The sequence below is a fragment of the Pristis pectinata genome, chromosome 17 (assembly GCF_009764475.1).
Source record: "Pristis pectinata isolate sPriPec2 chromosome 17, sPriPec2.1.pri, whole genome shotgun sequence".
Lineage (NCBI taxonomy): Eukaryota > Metazoa > Chordata > Chondrichthyes > Rhinopristiformes > Pristidae > Pristis > Pristis pectinata.
In genome coordinates this window covers 34,868,380-34,890,217 of record NC_067421.1, presented here as the reverse complement: position 1 = coordinate 34,890,217, position 21,838 = coordinate 34,868,380, and the positions used below count along the sequence as shown (strand labels likewise).

The window sequence follows — 21,838 nt, the reverse complement described above, 5'->3', positions numbered from 1 at the left end:
AGATGCTGTTCTGGCAGAGGACTGGCCCAGCTGAGGGTCAGGCCGGAGTGCAGGGGCTGGGGCATGTGGTGGCGTTGGACGGAGGAGGGAGGTTTGGCCACGAAGCGGGTGAGGCTGAGAATGGCAGACGGCAGCGGGATGTAGGTGACGGAGCTGAAGAGATGAGACGTGATGGAGATCAGGAGCGGCATTGTTATCTGCAGGAGCTCAGGGCAGCGAGAACTGTTTGTCAGGAGCAGCGGAGATGATGGTTGCCATGGAAACGGAGCGGAAGGAGCCTCAGATAGATCCAGGAAGATTGCTCATGTAATTCCACTTGGAAATTCTCCTTGCCTGCTGGCTGTTCATCAGATTGTATCCAATGGGACAGGGCCACATCTTGCTTGTTTTTCCCTCTCAGCCTGTGAATCTGCTTGCTCACCAGCCCTGACTCAATGCCTTGCTCACACATATCGATCCTGAACTTCTCCCGGGCAGAGTATCGGCTTTATAGCTGTCATGGGTGAATTAATTCCAAATCCAGCTAGCTAGGGGAGGGTGCATCATCACATTACCCCCTACAGTGGGGAACTTGTCATAGATTCACAGAAATTTACAGCACAGGAGTCGAGTTGAGTTTATTGTCTTGTGTACAAGTACGGTGAGGTACAGGTACAATGAAAAAATTGCTTGTGGCAGCGTCACACGTAGGTACAGACAACACACAGAATATAAATTATGCCATACAATGAATAAATAGACTGTGCAAAACCAAGACCTTAGTGCAAAAAAAAACAGACACAATTGAAAACAAGTCCTTGGTAGTGTAAGAGGTGGTCCATAGTGTTCTGTTGCTGAGGTGGGATTAAGATATCTTTATTAGTCACATGTACATTGAAACACACAGTGAAATACATCTTCTTTTGCGTAGAGTGTTCTGGGGGCAGGCCGCAAGTGTCGCCACGCTTCCGGCGCCAACATAGCACGCCCACAACTTCCTAACCCGTACGTCTTTGGAATGTGGGAAGAAACCAGAGCACCCGGAGGAAACCCACGCAGACATAGGGAGAACGTACAAACTCCTTATGGACAGCGGCGGGAATTGAACCTGGGTCGCTGGCGCTGTAAAGCGTTACGCTAACCGCTACACTACCGTACTGCCCTTAGGGTTGTGCAGGTCGGTTCAAGAACCTGATAGCTGTGGGAAAGTAGCTGTTCCTGAACCAGGAGGAGGAGCCCATGATGGAGCTCGTTCGACTGTTCTCACTTCCTGGCCCTTGTGAGTACACCAATCCAAGGATTTGTCAAATGTGGGGAGAGTTTCCACTGCTGTGACAGTGAGATTCACACCCCCACTACCTTTTGGGTAAAAATAGGCTCCAAATTCCTCGAGACCTTCCAACTATTTCCATAACTCCATGCCCGCTAGTTGCTGGGACCATGTCCTTCCTCTTCGTGCTGGCTTGACCACTCGTAATGTCAATTATACCTCCTTTTGGTGTAGGACTGACCAGCATAATCCTCCCATATTAAGATACGGAGGAGACCATTCAGCCCACATGAGCAATCCCATTCCCCCTCTCCTTATTTTCCCTGCAACTTTCTCCCTCAGTTGTCGTTCAACTCCCCTTTGGCCACCCACCTACACTGAGGGGTAATTCACAGTAGCTGGTTGACCCATCAGTACATCCTTGGGATGTTATTGTTACCTGGTCAAGTCTGTGTGTTGCTCCAACCCCACGTCAATAGCATTGACTTTTAACTGCCCAATGAAATGTTCAGCTGTGTGCAAAATGGGCACGTAGGAACTGGCGGGAAATGCCTGCCTTTCCTCTGCTGGCGATGTCCCAGTAATCTTGTTTCAAAATCCACCTCTCCAGGAGGTGTGGAACCAGAGGGATGCAAAGCTCCTGAAGATTGTAGGCCGGGAGTGCCTGAAGAGGCACCAGGGATTAAAGGGTTAATCCTGTGTCATGCTGGGAATAAAAGAGAGATTGGTTTGGATTGATTTATTACTGTCTCACGTACCGAGATACAGCGAAAAGCATTTGTTTTGCGTGCCATCCAGACAGACCACACCTTACATCACGTAGTTACATCGAGGTGGTTAAATGGAAAACAGAATGCAGATTATAGTGTTGCAGTTACAGGGAAAGTGCAGTGCAGGCAGACAAATAAAGTGCAAGGGCCTCGACAAGGTAGATTGGGAGATCAAGAGTTCATCTTTTAGCTTATGAGAGATCTAGTTAATCTCTCTCTCTTGCTCTTGCTCTCTCTCTCTCTGTCTCTCAAATCTGGGAGACAAAAAACATGATGGAGGGGATGTTTAAGAAAATATTTTGTGCCTTTTATATCTTTGAACATTTCTGTTAATCAGCTCAGTAAGTTGAGGAGAGTCAGAGTCATACAGCACAGAAACAGGCCCTTCAGCCCAACATGTCCATGCGGACCATCAGGTACGGGGGGGGGGCGGGGGAAGAGGTCAATAGGCTGGGTGGGGAGTTCAGAGGTCACAAAATAAGCAGTGCAGCAAAACAGCTCAGCCAGTGGTCAGTGGAGCAAGGTTAAAGCTGTTTGTATTGAAGATGAGAGTCCATAAAACCTTACAATATAGGAGCAGAATTAGGCCACTCAGCCCATTCAATCATGGCTGATTACTAACCTCATTCTCCCACCTTCTCCCCTTTGCCAGTTAAGAACCTACCAATCTCTGCCTTAAATACACCCAGTGACTTGGCCTCCACAGCCCTCTGTGGCAACGAATTCCACAGATTCACCGCCCTCCAGCTGAAGAAATTCCTCCTCATCTCAGTTCTGAAGGGATGTCCCTTTATTCTGAGGCTGTGCCCTTGGATCTTGGACTCTCCCACTGATGGAAACATCCTCTCCACACCCACTCTATCCAGGCCTTTCAGTATCGGGTAGATTTCAATGAGATCCCCCCCTTATCCTTTTGAACTCCATCGAGTGCAGGCCCAGAGACATCAAACACTCCTCGCATGTCAAGCCTTTCATTCTTGTGAACCTCCTCTGGACCCTCCCAAGGGCCAGCACATCCTTCCTTCGATATGGGGCCCAAAATTGCTCACAGTATTCCAAATGGGGTCATGGAAAGGTGGGATGGTTGGCAGTTCTTGTCAGGGGTGGGGTAAGGGGTGTCTCCATCCCGGCTCACCTGTGGTCGTCTCTTCCTGCCCCTCCCCAGCTGCAGTGGAAGCCTGCGTATTGCATGGACTCAAGCGCAGGGCGGCGGGCTTCCTGCGGAGCAACAAGATCGCCGCCCTCTTCATGAAGGTGGCGAAGGCCTTCCCGCTGGCCGAGCAGCTGTGCAGGAAGGTGCAGGAGTTGGAGCAGCTGATCGAGAGCAGGTAACCCCCGCGGGGCAGAGGAAATGGCGGCAAAGACTCGGCAGGTTGGGGCTCAGGGCTTTGGAAGGATGGTCTCGGGTTGTGACCCAGTGATGGAGGGGGTGATGGGGTCGATGTAAGGAGGATGTCTTTGGTTGTCATCAAGAGCATAACAAGTGACTATCTGATGGCTGATACAGAATCTCTTAACAATTTCAGGAGAAAGCTTTTCACACAGAGAGGGCAGCTTGATATATTGACATACAGCAGAGAAGGAGGCCATTCAGCCCATCAAGTCTATGCTGGCTCTCAGGGCAATCCCTTCCCCCACTCACTTCCCTGTGACCTAATCTCTCTCGTGTGCACATCTACGCCATCCTGCCACCAACCTACATGAAGGGTTCATTTACCTAGCAACCAATTAACCTGACATCCAGCCCGTCTTTGGGATGTGGGAGGAAACCGGAGTATCTGGGGCGGGGGGGGGGGGGGGAACCCACCTGGTCACAGGGAGAACGTGCAAACTCCACACAGGCAGCATCTGAGGTCGGGATTGAACCTGGGTCACGGGAGCTGTGAGGCGGCATGGTGCCACCCTGTCACTCCCCGGCGTTAAAGGAAATCTCAATAAACACACAAAAGAGGGAAGTAAGAGGATTTTGGTGGAGTCTGTCACCTCCCCAGTAGTTCACAGCCAGTGAAGAACTTTTGAAGTGCAGGAATACAACAGCCAATGAGCACACAGCAAGCTCCCACAAACAGCAGTGATCAGATCATATTTAGAAATGTTAGTTGTGGGATAAATATTGGCCAGGATAGTGGGGAGAACTCCCCTGGTCTTCAGGACAGTGCCAGAATCCATCAGAAAGAACCAGTGGGGACGGATTTAATGTCTCAACTGAAAGCCAGCTCGTCCAATAGTGCAGCACCTCCTGAATGCAGTCCCAGAGTGCCAGCCCAACAGACTGATTTACGGGGAGCGCTGCATCTGATACAGTCGGAAACGTTGTCTGTCCACTTCCCTCCATAGATGCTGCGTGACCTGCTGAATTCGTCCAGCACTTAGTGTGTTGTTAATCCATTACCCATAATTATATTGCATCTTTGGTGTGGTTATACAGCCATAGACACTTCACAGGATGTAATATGACACCTGTCTATACTGCAAAACATTAGAACAGGTGACCAAGATCTTTGAATGGATTTTGGAATAGGTCAATAGGGAGGGCAGGCACAGTAGTGTGTGGGGAGGCACAGTAGTGCAACGCTATTACAGCGCCAGCGACCCGGGTTCAATTCCAGCCACTGTCTGTAAGGAGTTTGTACGTTCTCCCCATGTGTCTGCGTGGGTTTCCTCCGGGTGCTCCGGTTTCCTCCCACATTCCAAAGATGTACAGGTTGGGAAGTTGTGGGCATGCTATGTTGGCGCCGGAAGCGCGGCGACACTTGCAGGCTGCCCCCCAGAACACTTTACCCAAAAGATGCATTTCACTGTGTGATTTGATGTACATGTGACTAATAAAGATATTTTGTGAATGGCCAGGGTGAATGGGTAACAAGCCCCAAGCTGAGGAATTCCATTCCAGGTCTATCTCTCTGTCCAAGATCTTGGTCACCTGTTCGTAATATTTTGCAGTATAGATAGGTGTAATATTACATCCTGCAAAGTGTCTATGGCCGTATAACTACACCAAAGGTATAATATAATTGTGGGTAATAGATTATCAACACACAAAGTGCTGGAGGAACTCGGTGTGTCGGGCAGCATCTATGGAGGGAAATGGACAGTCGATGTTTCGGGTGGAGACCCTTCATCTGGACCGATTAACAAAATGGCTTATTCAGAGCCTGTTGGACGAAATGGCGCTTCCTTGTTAAAATTTCTTTCTTTCTGATGACACACGACTTGCATTCTCCAGAAAGGCCCAAGGTGCCATCCCTCAGGAGAACGCACGGAAGTCCCAGAAGGTGCCAAACCTGTCCGCACAGGCCCTCAAGCACCTGTGGATCCGCACCGCCCTCTTTGAGAAGGTCCTGGACAAGATCGTGCAGCACCTGGTGGAGAACAGCAGGTGGGTGCCCAGCCGGATCGGGGCAGTAGATCCGTTCCTTACTTCATTTTTCTCCTCGAGACAGAGAGGGACGCCATTCGGCCCCTCGAGTCTCTGCCAGCTCTCAGAGCAATATCATCCCCAAATTAATTTTCCCCACATTCCCACCACTTCCCTCAAAATCCCAACGCTCACCCACGCAAGAGGCACAATGTGCAGCTGCCAATTAGTCTACCGACCCACACCCCTGTGGGACGTGGGTGGAAACCGGAGCCCCCAGAGGAAACCCACGTGCTCACAGGGAGAACATGCAGACTCTGCACAGACAGCACTGGATTGAACCCGGGTCGCTGATGCTGTAAGGCAGCAGCTTTTCCAGCTGCACTTCTGTGACACTCTCCTGTGTTCAGTGAACCTGTCCAGCTTCCAGGCTGGTTTAGTCATGGTGCACGGGGACTCTATGGATGATTCTCGTATACTTGAGGAGGGAATAAGTAGGCTCACTGAGAGCAAGGTCCCTTCCATCCTGCCTGTGCGCGTTCTTTGGAAGCTTCACACTGTGCCCCCGTTCTCCGTGGCCCCCGCCTTCCACCCCATCCTGCACCGCCAGCTTTGGACCTGTGACATCGCGGGTGCGCAGCAGGGTCAAGGTGTTCAGCACACGTGCAGTGATGTTGCTGTCAAGGTGTTGAATGTCCGTTGCTCTGGGGACCTGCTGTCAATGACGGGGCCTTCCTGGGTGAAGGAAGCCCAGCAGGAAAACACTGGCCTGTGCCTTGTGGACCACTGGGTCTCTGCATTGCTTCTCCCTAAAACAGGAATCATGGCATTGGTCTTGGATTGAGGACTAATATTATGGGGGAATGGGGACTTGTCAGTGCTTATGACCTGTGGCCCCTCTGTTATTGGTATTGGAATTGGTTTATTATTGTCACTTGTACCAAGGTACAGTGAAAAACTTGTCTTGCATACTGATCGTACAGGTCAATTCACTACACGGTTAATATCTTGGTAGCATGGCTCGTCCTTTTATAAGCTTTGTAAATGAAGACAATGTTTATTCATTCATGGGATGTGTGTGTGTGTTAGCAAGCCCAGTATTTATTACTTATTCCACATGGTAACAGTTAACTATCTCCAACCTTTCTCCATTATACAAACAAAGTCCCAACAGCTCACTGTTGGCTGAGATACTTGAGCCTTTGGCCACCCTCTCCCAACCCATCCCCTCAGTACTTGCTTGGTACCTGGCCCACAGGAGTGCGGTGACCATGCTGGACTTTGCTTCAGACACAGAGGAGAGATTGTCTCTCCAGTGGGAGTTGGGAATAAAGAAAGGAGAAAAGAACAAGAGGTCCTTGTCTTAAGGTTTCACTGGAGTGCAGTCCTGCCATTTAAGGGTCAAATGGTGGAGGCAGAAGCCCGTACCATATTTGAAAGGTACTAGGATGAGCACTTGAAGAGCTATAGCCCGGATGGCCAAGGAGGGAAATGGGAGTAAGCAAGGTCCTGATGTTCCCTGAAGCTAGATAACTCCCGGCACAGGGCAGAATATTGGTGCAGTCCACTGGCCGAAGGAACAAAGATGCCTTTCCCAGAGAACAAGTCTCGAGGTAGGAAAAGGAAATGGTAATATAACATCTTAAAACAAAGATCTCTGCAGAACTAGCAGCAGTTGAGAAAGATGTAATATTTTTTGTGTTCTTTTTTCCTCTCCTCAGTAAATACTATGAGAAGGAGGCTCTACTGATGGACCCTGTGGATGGGCCGATATTGGGTTCTCTGTTAGGTGAGCACTCTGTCATTATAGACCTACCTGATGCCTACGTGAAGTCAAAGATGGCTGCCTTATGGAGGCTCCACAGAACAAGTTGACCTAAAGCTCCTGAAAGTGATGGCCAGCGGCTTGTGTTTGTTTTTCCAGTATGTTAACTCTCCCAAGGTCTAGATGTCATCACAGAAGTTCCAGAAGGTTGAATTTTGGTCAGTCAGATCTCTTTTCTTTCTTGTTCTTATTTCTTATTTCTGGTTCTTATTTTCCTCTTTTTTTCCCTTTGTCAGGACATGGGGATCACTGGCAAGGCCAGCATTTGTTGCCCATCCCTAGTTGCCCTTGAGAGGGTGGAGATCAGCTGCCTTTTTAAACAACTGCAATCCTTCTAGTGCCCGTACCCATGGGGAAGGAGTCCCAGCAGTGATTAACAAGGGGAGTAGATAACAAACATAGAACAATACAGCACAAGAACAGGCCCTTCGGCCCACAATGTCTGTGCTGAACATGATGCCAAATTAAACTAATTCTCTTCTGCCTGCACATGATCCATTTCCTGCATATTCATGTGTCTATCTAACAGCCTCTTAAACACCACTATCGTATCTGCTTCCACCATCCCCGGCAGCCCATTCCAGGCACTCACCACTCTCTGTGTAAAATACTTGCCCCACATATCTCCTTTAAACTTTCCCCCTCTCACCTTAAATGCATGTCCTCTAGTACTTGACATTTCTACCTAGGAGAAAGATTCTGACTGTCTACCCTGTCTCTGCCTATCTTATAAACTTCCATCAGGTCTCCCCTCAGCTTCCAACGCTCCAGAGAAAACAACCCATGTTTGTCCAACCTCTCCTTATAGCGCATGCCTTCCAATCCAGGCTGCTTCCTGGTGAACCTCTTCTACACCCTCTCCAAAGCCTCCGCATCCTTCCTATAATGGGGCGACCAGAACTGCACACAGTACTCTAAGTGCGGCCAAACCAAGGTTTTATATGGTGACATCCTGACTTTTATACTCAAATGGGAACCAGAATCAGCTGTACAAGTGGCGATGAGACACGTGGTTCGCCAGCTCGATGAAGGTTGGGTGTGTTGCGTGTGTTTGGGTGTACCCACTTTATCAGGCTCAAGCTTTTTCCCGTGGGTGCCGTTATAACTGTGATTTGGACACCACCATACCCTCACTGTCCACCTCTCTCTCACCAGTTGGGCCTTGTGCCCTCGAGTACACCAAGATGAAGACGGCTGATCACTTCTGGACAGACCCTTCGGCTGACGAACTGGTTCAGAGGCATCGCATCCACAGCGCACATTGTCGCCAGGATTCACCAACCAAACGGCCAGCCTTGTGTGTAAGTTCACTTCTTGCTACCCTCCCCCGACTCTCTCAGCAGCCTTGGGCAAGGGGAAAGATCCCTGGACCCACAAGAAAAATGGCGGAGGTGTTCAGGACCAGCGACCCACCCTCAAAATAGCTTCCTGGCACCATTACTATGTCCCTGGCAAAACTTCAGAAACCACACCCCTTCATGGTTCAAGACAGCTGATTGGACAGCAGAGTAGCTGACTGACTGTTCCATTGCCCTGCCCCACAGCCGTCTTACTCTGTCAAGGCCAACTGTTAGAGAACAGGTCAAATAAGTAGCCTCAAAAATAACCCAAAAAAATGATCTTCAATTTTGTGAACAATTAAAGCTACCTTTTTAAAAATTCTACCTATTTTAAAAAAGCTAAAAGCAGCATTGGCTGGAAACCTGAAATAAAGCTAGAAACACTCAACAGGTCAGGCAGGATCTGCAGAGGGAGAAAATTGAGTTAACGTTTCAGGTCAATGACGTGAAAAGTTTGGAGTTTGCATGTTTTCGCTGTGACTGTCTGGGTTTCCTCAGGGTGCTCTAGTTTCCTCCCACAACCCAATGACTGTGGGTTGGTAGGTTAATTGACCGCTGTAAATTGCCTCCAGTGTGTAGGTTAGTGGGAGAATCTGGGGAGGATGAAATGAGTTTAATGTGAGGACAGTGAAAATGGGTGCTTGGTGGTTGGCTTGAACTCAGTAAGCCAAGGGGCCTGTTTCCGTGCTGTGTGACTGTGACCGCTCATCAGAAGAGGTCAGTTCTGCCACACACTGGAAAGGCTGGTTATCTGAAATTGTTCAGAATCAGGTTTATTATCACTGACGTATGTCGTGAAATTTGTTGTTTTGCGGCAGCAGTACAGTGCGAGACGTAAAAGTTACTATAAGTTACAAAAATAAATAAATAGAGCAAAATAGGAATAACGGGGTAGTGTTCATGGGTCATGGACCGTTCAGAAATCTGATGGTGGATGGGGAAAAGGCTGTTCCTAAAATGTTGAGTGTGGGTCTTCAGGCTCCTGTACCTCCTCCCCGATGGTAGTAACGAGAAGAAGGCATGTTCCAGATGGTGAGGGGTCCTTCATGATGGATGCCGCCTTCTTGAGGCACCGCCTCCTGAAGATGTCCTCGATGGCAGGAAGAGTTGTGCCTGTGATGGAACTGGCTGTATCTACAACCCTCTGCAGCCTCTTATGATCCTGCACATTGGAGCTTCCATACCAGGCAGTGATGCAACCAGTCAGAATGCTCTCCATTTTACATCTGTAGAAATTTGCAAGAGTCTCTGGTGACATACCAAATCTCCTCAAACTCCTAATGAAGTAGAACCGCTGGCGTGCCTTCTTCATGATCTCCTCATGTGATGGGCCCAAGATAGATCCTCTGAGATGTTGATGCCCAGGAACTTGAAGCTGCTCACCCTTTCCACCGCTGACCCCTCAGTGAGGACTGGTGTGTGTTCTCCTGACTTCCCTTCTGAAGTCCACAATCAATTCCTTGGTCTTGCTGACGTTGAGTATGAGGTTGTTGTTGTGACACCACTCAACCAGCCGATCGATCTCACTCCTGTACGTCTCCTCATCGCTATCTGAGATCCTGCCAACGACAGTGGTGTCATCAACAAATTTATAGATGGCGTTTGAGCTGTGCCTAACCCCACAGTTATGAGTGTAGAGGGAGTAGAGCAGTGGACTAAGCACGTATCCTTGAGGTGCAGCTGTGTTGATTGTCAGCGAGGAGGAGCTGTTACCACTGATCCGCACTGACTGTGGTCTCCCGATAAGGAAGTCGAGGATCCACTTGCAGAGCGAGGTACGGAGACCCAGGTTTAGAAGCCTTGTTGATTAGCATTGAAGGGATGATGGTGTTGAACACCGAGCTGTAATCGATAAACAGCAGCCTGACGTTGAGTGTGTTGAACTAAGTGTTTGATCTTGAGGGCTGAAATGCCAAGTCAGAAGATGATGTGCTGCTTCTCCGTAATGCTGGGCTTTATTGGAACCGTATAAGGGGGCAAAGATGGTGGGTGGTGGGGGGGGGGCTAAGACTGGCAGTGTAAGTAAAGTGAAAGTTCAGGTCCACCTTGCAGACTGAAAAGTGGTCACCTATTTTGCATTTGGTTTCTCATGGTAGAGCAGACCATTTTGTGAGCACTGAGTGCTTGTAATTAGCCAGTGGCCTCAGGGGGTGTGGTGGGGAGCAGACCGAAGGAACCTCAGTTGAAGTATAATTGCCTTCCCTCTTTACCTCAGAAGCAGCGCCTCCCTCTGCTGCAGACACATGACAGAACACCCAGGAACTGAACCCTTAATCTTCAGGACAGCCCCTGCAGAAAAACTCACATCAGGGCAATGTTCTTCTTCATTGAACTCTTTCACATCAATGAACTGGTGCAGGAAAGAGAGTTTGATAGTCAAGAAGCAAACATTTGGGTAGCAGACGGTGTTGGAAGTGGAGGGGGGGAGAGCGAAAGTTGGTGAGAGACAGGTGGATGGTTATCGTACTTCTCCTTCCCAAGATCTGTCTCACGTATTGGTATTGGTTTATTATTGTCACTTGTACTGAGGTACAGTGAAAATTTTGTCTTGCATACCGATTGTACAGGTTGATTCAATTCACAGTGTAGTTACATTGAGTTAGCACAGAGTCAAAATAAAACATAGGGTGCCTATAGAGTAAACCAAACATAGAGGAGTTGAAACCAGCATAGATCAGTGATGATCACACTGAATGGCAGAGCAGGCTTGAGGGGCCTGCTGGCCTACTTCTTCTCCGATTTTCTCATGTTCTTGTATTGGCCACGGTCGGGCTGGTGACCGAGGGAAGTTGTAGCCGTAGTCAGACACTTCTTCCCAGGGTGACAATAGCTAACACGAGGGGACATAATTTTAAGGTGATTGGAGGAAGGTATAAGGGGGATGTCAGGGGTAAGTTTTTTTACACAGAGAGTGGTGGGTGCATGGAACGCACTGCTGGCAGAGATTGTGGGGGCAGATACATTTAGGGACATTTAAGAGACTCTTAGATAGACACATGAATGATATAAAAATAGGGGGCTATGAGGGAGGGAAGGGTTAGATAGATCTTAGAGCAGGATAAAATGTCGGCACAACATTGTGGGCCGAAGGGCCTGTACTGTGCTGTAGTGTTCTATGCTCTAGAATAGCAGTGCACACACTTTAAAAGCTCAGTGGTTGAGAAACACTCTGAGCCACCCTGAGGTTGTGAAGGATGCAGTAAAAATGCAAGATTTATTCCTGACACTTCCCCCTCCCCAAAGTAATTGCCTTTTACTGTTACACTGTGTGGCATCTACAAAAACAGGGTCACCGGTTGTAAACACAGCTGAACACCCGAGAGGGAGTTGGAGCAGCTTTCTGGACAGATCGGCTGAGGTGTCCCCAATGGCATTGCTACCTGATATTGACTTCGTTACTTGCTGAAAGGTTGCCTCAGTGATAATGAGCTGGATGTGGCAGCATAGTGGTTGAGGTGCTGGATTGGTATCCAGTGGCCTAGACATTGAGACATGAGTTCAAGTCCCACCACAGCATCTGGTGAGTTTAAGTATATGTAATGAGAATCAATCGAAGCTGGTAATAGAACAGTTGAAGATGTAATGTTGGTTGTTGTAAAAGCCCATCAGATTAATCAGGCACCTCAGGGGAGGGGGAATCTGCCGTCCTTATCCAGACCGACTCATTGATTCTGAACTGCCCATGAAATGGATGAGCAAACCATTCAGTTCCAGGGTGCATGGTGAGTGATCCCATGCCACGAACACACAGAGGAACATTGGTTCGATCTCCTCCATGTCACGTTCTCTCCTGTTCTCTCATTCACCAACCCTGTTCCTGTGTTTCCCTCCAGATTCAGAAGAGGCATTCAAGTGGCAGCATGGATGACCGGCTCTCGCTCTCCGCCCGTGACTACGTCGAGTCTCTGCACCAGAATTCCCGAGCGACATTGCTCTACGGCAAAAACAACGTCCTGGTTCAGCCGGTGAGTAGGGTTTCGACCCGAAACGTCGACAGTTCCTCTCCTCCCACAGATGCTGCCTGACCCCCTGAGTTCCTCCAGCAGATTGTTTGCTGCTCAAGTAACCGTCCAACTGTGCACAAATGTGCTTCACTGTGCAAACCTGGAGAAGTGCCTCTGCCTGTGGATGTGGTACAGAGGCTGACACTTCTGCTTTCGTCAGAAGGTTGTGGGTTCAATGGTGAGCTTGGGCTTGGCTCCAGTGAAGCAGTGAGGAAGTGCTGAGGAGCTGGTTTTCAGATGAGATGGTTTAGGCAGCACCCTAACCCTACCTCAGCAACGGAACACTACAGACTACCTCTTGCACTACCACAGACTTGTCTCTGATCGTGTTAATTTTGCACTAATGCCTTGTTTTAGAACATAGAACACTACAGCACAGTACAGGCCCTTCAGCCCACAATGTTGTGCTGACATTTTATCCTACTCTAAGATCTATCTAACCCTTCCCTCCCACATAGCCCCCTATTTTTCTATCATTCACGTATCTATCTAAGAGTCTCTTAAATGTCCCTAATGTATCTGCCCCACACACCTTTGCCGGCAGTGCGTTCCATGCACCCACCACTTTCTGTGTAAAAAAAAAACTTACCCCTGACATCCCCCTTATACCTTCCTCCAATCACCTTAAAGTTATGTCACCTCGTATTAGCCATTGTCGCCCTGGGGAAAAAGTCTCTGACTGTCCACTCGATCTAGGCCTCTTATCATCTTGCACACCTCTGTCAAGTCAATAGTCTTGCTGTCTTTTTTTCCTTCACTGTCTTGTATAATTTGTATTCCTTGTGTTGTCTGAATCTACGTGCCTGTGATGCTGCTGCAAGCAAGGTACCTGTACCTCACCGTACTTGTGCGGATGACAACAAACGTGACTTGACTTGACTCAACTTAATGCCCCATCTGCTGTCTGGATGTGAAAGGTTCTGTCGTATTGTTGTAAAGAGCAGCAGGAGCATTTTCCCTGGCCAGTCTTTCTAAACCAGTGTTACTGAACATGATCTATTCATTGTCACGCAGTGGTTTGCTGTTGAGTTCCTGGACTAGCATTCAGAGGCCTGAAATACTGATTGGAAATACAAACCAAAACAGAAGTGGAAACACTCAGCAGGTCAGGCAGCATCTGTAGAGAGAGAAGCAGAGTTCATGTTTCACTTGTTGATGTTAAACATTTCATTTGTTGCCAATGGAATCGGCTGTTGCGAATTTCCACCCAGTCCTCTGTCAAAAATCCTCCTCCTTGACTCAAATCTCTTGGATTTAATCCTTATTCTGTGCCTCTCCCGCGCTCTCCAGACCCTTCTGTCACCAGGAGGAGTTGGTTTCCGTCCACTCCTCGTTGTTGGAGGTTTCTGTTAAACTATCCCGTCATCTCCTCTGCTGTAACCAAGCCAGACTCACTTCCTCGTCCCGACCCACTTCCTGGAACCCCTTCAATCTGATCCCCTCTCCCACCACACGCTTCGTATGATGCAAAACCAAAAGCTGCACACTTTGTTCAGGCTTAATCGTAACGCTCTTTGCCTGTGAGCTAGAATGAGTTTGAGGTTTAACCACTGGTTGAGTGGGTAAAGTAACTTAGTGAAGCAGTATCACTGATCCAGAGTCACAGAGTTAAATAGCAGAGGAAACAGACCCTCACATGTGTGCCAACCATCAAGCACCCAGCTAGACCAATCCCATTTACCAACACTTGGTCTATAGTTCTATACCTTGGCAATTCAAGTGCTCATCTAAATACTTCTTAAATGTTGTGAAGGTCTCTGCCTCCGCCATCTGCTCAGGGACTGCACTCCAGACTCCAGCCACCCTCTGGGTGAAAAAGTTCCTTCTTAGATCCATTTTAAACCTCCTGCAACTTAACCTTAAACCCATGCCCTCCAGTTTTAGACACCCTTACTATGGAGCAATTACCCTGTTCACCTGGCACCACCGCAGCTGAGGAACTCAAAATTCAAGTGATGAAATAAGTCTGGAATAAAAAAATAATTATAATTGTCAATACAAAACTGTGGGATTGTCGTAAAAACCCACTTGATTCACTTCAGAGAAGGAAATGTGCTATCCTTCTCTGCTTAAATCGTATGAAACTTTGGTTAGGCCACATTTAGGGTACAGTGTGCAGTTCTGGTCACCCCATTACAGGAAGGATGTGGAGGCTTTGGACAGGGTGCAGAAGGGGTTCACCAGGATGTTGCCTGGATTGGAGAGTATGAGCTGTAAGGAGAGGTTGGACAAACTTGGGTTGTTTTCTCTGGAGCAACAAAGGCTGAGGGGGTGAGGGACCTGATAGAAGTTTATAAAATTACTTGGGGTAGATAGAGTCTTTTTCCTAAGTTGGAAATGTCAAATACTAGAGGGCATAACTTTAAGGTGAGAGAGGGAAAATTTAAAGGAGATGTGCAAGGCAAGTTTGTTTACACAGAGAGTGGTTGCCCAGAACAGACTGCCAGAGAGATGATAGGAGTAGATATGACAGCAACACTTAAGAGGATTTAAACCACATGCAGGCAGATGGGGTTAGTTTAGATTTGCATCAAGGTTGGAGCAGACATGGTGGGCTGAAGGGCCTGTTCCTGTGCTGTACTGTTCTATGTCCTATAGTCTGCTCTGTATGTGACTCTTACCAGCCCTTTTCAAATGCTTCTTCGCGGAAGTAGGCACGGACACCAAGCTCTGGCCTTGTTGGCAATGACCACAGTCCATGAACAAACACTGTAACCTCAGTGTGGCACTGAGTGAGCCTTGGGGTGAGAAACTGGGGCGAGTCTATCAAATGGATGAAGCTACTCAGAGCAGTACACACGGGCGCTGGAGGAACTCAGCGGGTCAGGAAACATCTGTGGAGGGAAATGAACAGTCGACGTTTGAGGTCGACCTGAAACATCGACTGTCCATTTCCCTCCATAGATGCTCCAGTGTTTTGTGCGTCTCTCCAGATTTCCAGCATCTACAGTCTTTCTTGTGTCTCCACAAAGCTACTCAGAGGCCTGTTGGGTATTGCATGTTACAGCAGGGAGTACAGAATATTATTAAGGAATGACAAAACTCCATAAAGAAAACACAAGTATTTCTTTCTTAAGTAAGAGCTGGGGAAACTAATGGGGACGAATCAGTTCTGGAGTTCCAGGGGATTGTCATTTCACGGTGGGACGTGAGAGCTCCTGGGACTGTCCTGGTCTTTTCTGGGATATTTTAATCCATTTTTCTGAATGGTCCCTGGTCTACAGTCACCTTCACCCCAACTTCAGTCCCTGTCAATCTTGCATGGTCGCTCATTCCTCAATTAAGTTACATTCCTTCCTCAGAAAGATGATATGGAACCCACCCCGGGATACCTCTCGCTCCATCAGACAGCGGACACAATGACATTAAAGTGGACGCCCAACCAGCTGATGAATGGCTCCGTGGGAGACCTGGATTATGAGAAAAGGTAACCACTGTGTTACTGCTGGGATCATTGTAGGTGGCGTTTGCTGTTTATGGCAGGAACATGTCTATTGAGGTCAATATTTAAGTATTCCTCAACCAGCTGTTTTCGGGCAGCACAGTGGCACAGCTAGTAGATCGACTGCCTCGTGGCTGTAGCGACCCAGGTTCAGTCCTGACCTCTGGTGCTGTCTGCATGGAGTTTGCACGTTCTCCCTGTAACTGCGTGGGTTTCTTCCGGGTACTGCGTTTCCCTCCCACGTCTCAAGGATGTGCGGGTTGGTAGGTTAATCCGCGACTGTAATTAATCTAGTATGTAGATGAGGGGTAGGATCTGGGGGGGAGTTGATCAGAACGTGAGGAGGCTAAAATGGGATGAGTGTAGAATTAGTGTAAATTGGTGGTTGGTGTGGACTCAGTGAGCTGAAGGGCCTGTTTCTCTGCTCCATGAATATATGATTCTGTTTCTTTATCTCATAGTTTGTGCTCCATGGAGTTTGCACCTTAAGTGTGACCGATTCTTGCACACACATTGGCTCAGACTCACTCCCATGTGAGGTGTTCAGATATGGGTGACAGCGACATAGTATTACTGGTGTTATTGCCCGTCCCTCGTTGTACTGATGGCACTAGGACCACGTGTTGATTCTGCACATTGACTAGAAGCTGAACCAGGCTCCCTTCGCTGGAGGATCTGCTGCCTTTTTACACCAACCGAGCAACGTTAATGCCCACTCTCTGGTGAACTAACAAGGACCAGACTTACTGCATTTAGTTCTACAAGTTACCTGACTGGGATTTGTCTAAGTTTGTCCTTTTTTGTCCAGTATGTACATAATTTGTCCAGTTGTCTGAGCTGCATGTCTGGTTCTAGAACCACCAGGTTACCTTTCTGTCCTCATCCCATAACCAAATAGATAGGACTGACATCTCAAAGGATAATTTACCTCGTCTCCCTTCAGTTATCCTTTGGGGGTTTTCAAGGAAGGCTGTTAAAGGGGTGAATGGAAGACACATGGTAAATAAGTTGGAACCTGTTTCTGTGCCAGAAGTTATACATTGGGCCAGGTTATACCTTGCTCTGATTAATATTAAACATAAACAGGGATATGTCAGTGTGTCACACCAGGGTAAAAGTTCCTCTAGCCATAGCTGGACTTTAGCCCTCTAAAATGCATCCTACAAGTCATTCTGCATCACTGCCAATGGCAAATGAAGGGAGCTGTGTACTTGCCGCGGCTATTTGTGGCCCCACTGCCCCAAGTACCGAAGGGTGACTGTGGCAGCTCAAGCAGGAGTGGTTCAGTAAACTGGAGCTCTGTGCATGAGTGGACTGGGCGATCATCAGCTGGACGTGCCTGCCCATCCACTAGCGGTGCCGGTGACTGCCGGAGCTCGGGAAATATGATCGGCTCAACCAGTGGGAAATGTCTGTGTGCTGGGAGATGTTGCTGTGTAATCCGCGTGAGATTTGATCTTGTTTTCCAGCGTGTACTGGGACTACGCCATGACTATCCGCCTGGAAGAGATTGTTTACCTTCACTGTCACCAGCAGAGTAAGAAGGAAAGAATTTCTTGTTTGCATGTCGTACCTCTCCCTCCATTACACGACTCTCCAATGTATGTTCCACCCTGATCTACAAGCCAAAAGTTAAATTAAGGATTAATTTACTAAAGCTCAGGTGACCATTTAAGGACCCACAACATGCGGGTGTGCAGACTGAGAACTGAAAAGTGGGATTAACCTAAAGTTTACTTGGGCTGGCATGGACATGTTACTGGGTTGATCCTCCAGAGTACCTTAGTTCAAATCCCACTGAGGCAAGGATTGATCATCCAGAGTTTGAGTTCAAATCCCACAGTGGCAATCTGAGAGTTTGACTTCTCTAAAGTCTATAAAGATTAAATTCTGGTATTAGGTGAAGTGACTGCAAGAGGGTTAACAGATGGTGAAGGAAACCCTGGCTCAAGTAATCCAGGGAAAATTACCCGAATCTGGTGCTGCTTGAGTTTCCAGTCTAACAGTTTGCACAATTTCTGTGATTTTATTCTACGACTTATTGCACGTCCTTTTAATGCCTGAAGGTCTCCTCAGAGGTCCATTCCGGGTCAACCACCTTGGGGTTCATCAGTCTTGGGATGTGGGCGTGTTGGCAGTGCGAGTGTTTATTGCCTCTTCCCTATTTGGGAAGGGTGTGACGGGCCACTGCCTTTGACCACTGCAGTCCATGGGGTGGGGAAAGTCACTTTGCTCCACTAGCCTCCCATCCCTTGATTTCCTTAATATCCAAAAATCTGTGCATTTCTGGTTTGATATCAGCTGAGTAAACCAGTCGGCTCTTCCAACCTGCTCTGAGGACACCTCCGCCTTCTCAAGGACAGTGAGAGATGAGCGATGAATGCTGGCCTTGCCAATGATATCTGCAATCTCTCAATGAATTGAAAAATAAATCAAGTGTTCCTCCACAGACCATAAACCTTCCAGAATTACGAGGTGCAGTTGCAATTCCAGCAATATCAGCAAGGAAATCATCTTGAGCTAAAAATGAAAAAAAAACACCTATTGCCAAGTTTGTCTACTTGCACCGGTTCATCCTAAAGATTGAGACACCAAATCGTTGGCTGACAGTGGTTCCCACTGCTGCCGTCTGGAGTAATCCCGCCACAGATTTAAGTCATTGGATCTTTATCCCCATGGAACATAGAACAGTACAGCACAGGAACAGGCCCTTCGGCCCACCATGTCTGTGCTGACCATGATGCCAATCCAAACTAATCCTACCTGCCTGCACGTGGTCTATATTACCCCCTCACCTTAAACCTATGCCCTCTGGTATTTACCATTTCTAGCCTGGGAAAAGGCTCTGGCTGTCTGTCTATGCCTCATAATTTTATAAACTTCTACTAGGTTCCCCTCAGCTTCTGAAGCTACAGAACAAACGATCCAAGTTTGTCCAACATCTCCTCATAGCTAATATTCTTTAATCCAGGCAACATCCTGGTGAACCTGTTCTGCACCCGCTCCAAAGCCTCCACATTCCTTCCTGTAATGTGGCGACCAGAACTGCACACAGTGCTCCAAATGTGGCCTAACCAAAGCTTTATACAGCTGCAACATGACTTCCTGTTTTCTATGCTCAAAATCTATTCATAGTCCATCCTCAGTCCTCACCCTCACTTAAAGGTTCCCAGAATCAACTGAGATGCAGGTAACAGCAGTCCTGGAGAGTGCCTCCAGCCATGCCAGCTATTGGCCAAAGTCCCTGCCAATTTTAGCAGCTACCCAGTAGCGAGGGATGGATATCAGCGTGCCAGTTCTGGTGATAATTCACTTGTTTCAACCTCCCGTGTGTCCACAGTTGACAGTGGTGGTACGGTGGTCCTGGTGAGTCAAGATGGCATTCAGAGACCTCCGCTGCGCTTTCCCAAGGGAGGGCATCTTCTGGCGTTCCTCTCCTGCCTTGAGAACGGCCTCTTGCCTCGTGGACAGCTGGATCCTCCGTTGTGGTCACAGAGAGGGAAGGTAAAGAGAAGTTCCTCCCACTGACATTCTTAACGGGAAATGATGGTAGAAAAGTATAAACAGAAAATGTTGGAAACACTCAGCAGGTCAGGCAGCATCTGTGGAAGTAGAAACAAAACTAATATTTCAGGACGGTGGAGATTAGCTGTTGATGAGGGCATCCGGTTGATAGGTTAATAGATTTTACTCTCTCTAATTGCCCTCATTAACCTATCAACCAGATGGCTTCACCAACAGCTTAACCCTCCCTGGCCTCGCCCTATCAGAGAGATTCCCTTTGTCCTATCTACCCCACCCCAACCTCTCTACAACCTAAACCGAACTTATTTTCTCTTTCCAAGTTCTACTAAAGAGTCTCAGACCTGAAACATTGACTCCCTTTACTACTCTACTCCCTATACACTCATGACTGTGTGGCCAGATTCTGCTCTAGCTCCATCTACAAGTTTGCAGATGATACCACCATTGTAGGCTGTATCTCAAATAACGATGAGTCGGAGTACAGGAAGGAGATAGCCAGCTTAGTGGAATGGTGTCATGACAACAACCTTTCCCTCAGTGTCAACAAAACTAAAGAGCTGGTCATTGACTTCAGGAAAGGGGGCGGTGTACATGCACCTGTCTACATCAATGGTGCTGAGGTCAAGAGGATTGAGAGCTTCAAGTTCCTGGGAGTGAACATCACCAATAGCCTGTCCTGGTCCAACCACATGGACGCCATGGCCAAGAAAGCTCACCAGCACCTCTACTTCCTCAGGAGGCTAAAGAAACTTGGCATGTCCCCTTTCATTCAATTTTTAACGATGCACCATAGAAAGCATCCTATCTGGATGCATCACGGTACGGTATGACAAGTGCTCTGCCCAGGACAACAAGAAACTGCAGAGAGTTGTGGACACAGCCCAGCGCATCACGGAAACCAGCCTCCCCTCCATGGACTCTGTCTATACCTCTCGCTGCCTTGGTGAAGCAGCCAGCATAATCAAAGACCCCACCCATCCGGGTCATTCTCTCTTCTCCCCTCTCCCATCAGGCAGAAAATACAAGAGTCTGAGGGCACGTACCACCAGGCTCAAGGACAGCTTCTGTCCCACTGTGATAAGACTATTGAATGGTTCCCTTGTACAATGAGATGGACTCTTGACCTCACAATCTACCTTGTTATGACCTTGCACCTTATTGTCTACCTGCAATGCACTTCCCTGTAGCTGTGACACTTTACTCTGTATTCTGTTATTGTTTTTACCCTGTACTACCTCAATGTACTGTGTAATGAATTGATCTGTACGAACGGTGTGCAAGACAAGTTTTTCACTGTACCTCAGTACAAGTGACAATAATAAACCAACACCAATACCCTTCCTCTCTCCACAGATGCTGCCTGACTTGCTGAGTGTTTCCAGCATTTTCTGTTATTACTTCAGCAGCTGCCTTTTTACGATTTTAGTTTGCTTAAAGTCTTGGTTCTAAGTTTTAACAGGTCAGTTCTTATGCATGACCCATGCCATATGATATTACCCATAAGTCCAGCTTTTTGTAACCTCATGTAAACCAGATTAGACTCTAGGTATCTTGGTAGTTGAAGAATTCTCCCTAGCTGTTGAAAACAGCCAGACTACCATTGGGAATGTCAGTTTTATTAGGAAATAGGTTGTAAGCAATGCTGCTTCCCATGGGGACAAACCTTTCTAATCTCAGGAGTGCTGAGTGGTCATCCAAGAGGATGGGATGCCGCCAAAGGAAGTGACAAATCCCACTGTTGCTCTGGACAATGTTCAGCTGGGTGTGCGGACCACCCTAGTGCGGTTAGGGCTTTAGTTCACATCTACTCAGGTCCCAGAGCTGGGGAAATGGTCCATCTCCCTGCAGTGACACCCTTCACTTTGAAAATGAAATCCATGATAACAAGAAAGTCTACAAGATGTTTTCAGACTGTTTGCTCTTTTGATGTGATGCTGGGGATGGACACAGATACCCTAGCCTCAAGGCAGGGGGAATAATTACACGGGAGAATGGTTGTTCTGAAACCACGGTTCACAGCACTGACTGCCCCACATCCCAAGGTGAGGGGACAATGAGGTGGGGTGGGAGGAGGAAGCTGATATCTATGGGACAATGGCCTTGAAAACCCCAGGTCCTCATGAACGTAGTGCATCTTGGTTATACAGGGAGGGCCTGTCAACAGGATTCTTGCACACTGCAGCCCAGTCATGAGGGTTTGAAGCAAAGATGAACTTTGTAAAACCTACGAGAGACTGACCAAAGATAAATTGGCAAAGTGGTAGATTGGTTTATTATTATCACACATACCGAGGTACAGTGAAAAACTCTGTTTTGCATGCCATC

At 47.9% G+C, this 21,838-nt stretch overlaps 1 protein-coding gene across 1 annotated transcript in view; it reads left to right on the top strand.

Moving 5' to 3' along the window:
• Positions 1 to 21,838, top strand: part of sgsm1a (small G protein signaling modulator 1a) — a 97,112-nt gene that overhangs the window by 34,302 nt on the left and 40,972 nt on the right. Inside the window, exons 4-11 of the mRNA XM_052031975.1 lie at positions 3,185 to 3,347; positions 5,246 to 5,398; positions 7,099 to 7,166; positions 8,358 to 8,503; positions 12,376 to 12,507; positions 15,849 to 15,973; positions 17,458 to 17,525; positions 19,329 to 19,492. Coding sequence (XP_051887935.1) covers positions 3,185 to 3,347; positions 5,246 to 5,398; positions 7,099 to 7,166; positions 8,358 to 8,503; positions 12,376 to 12,507; positions 15,849 to 15,973; positions 17,458 to 17,525; positions 19,329 to 19,492 — 1,019 coding nt within the window. The remainder of the gene's footprint in view (positions 1 to 3,184; positions 3,348 to 5,245; positions 5,399 to 7,098; positions 7,167 to 8,357; positions 8,504 to 12,375; positions 12,508 to 15,848; positions 15,974 to 17,457; positions 17,526 to 19,328; positions 19,493 to 21,838) is intronic.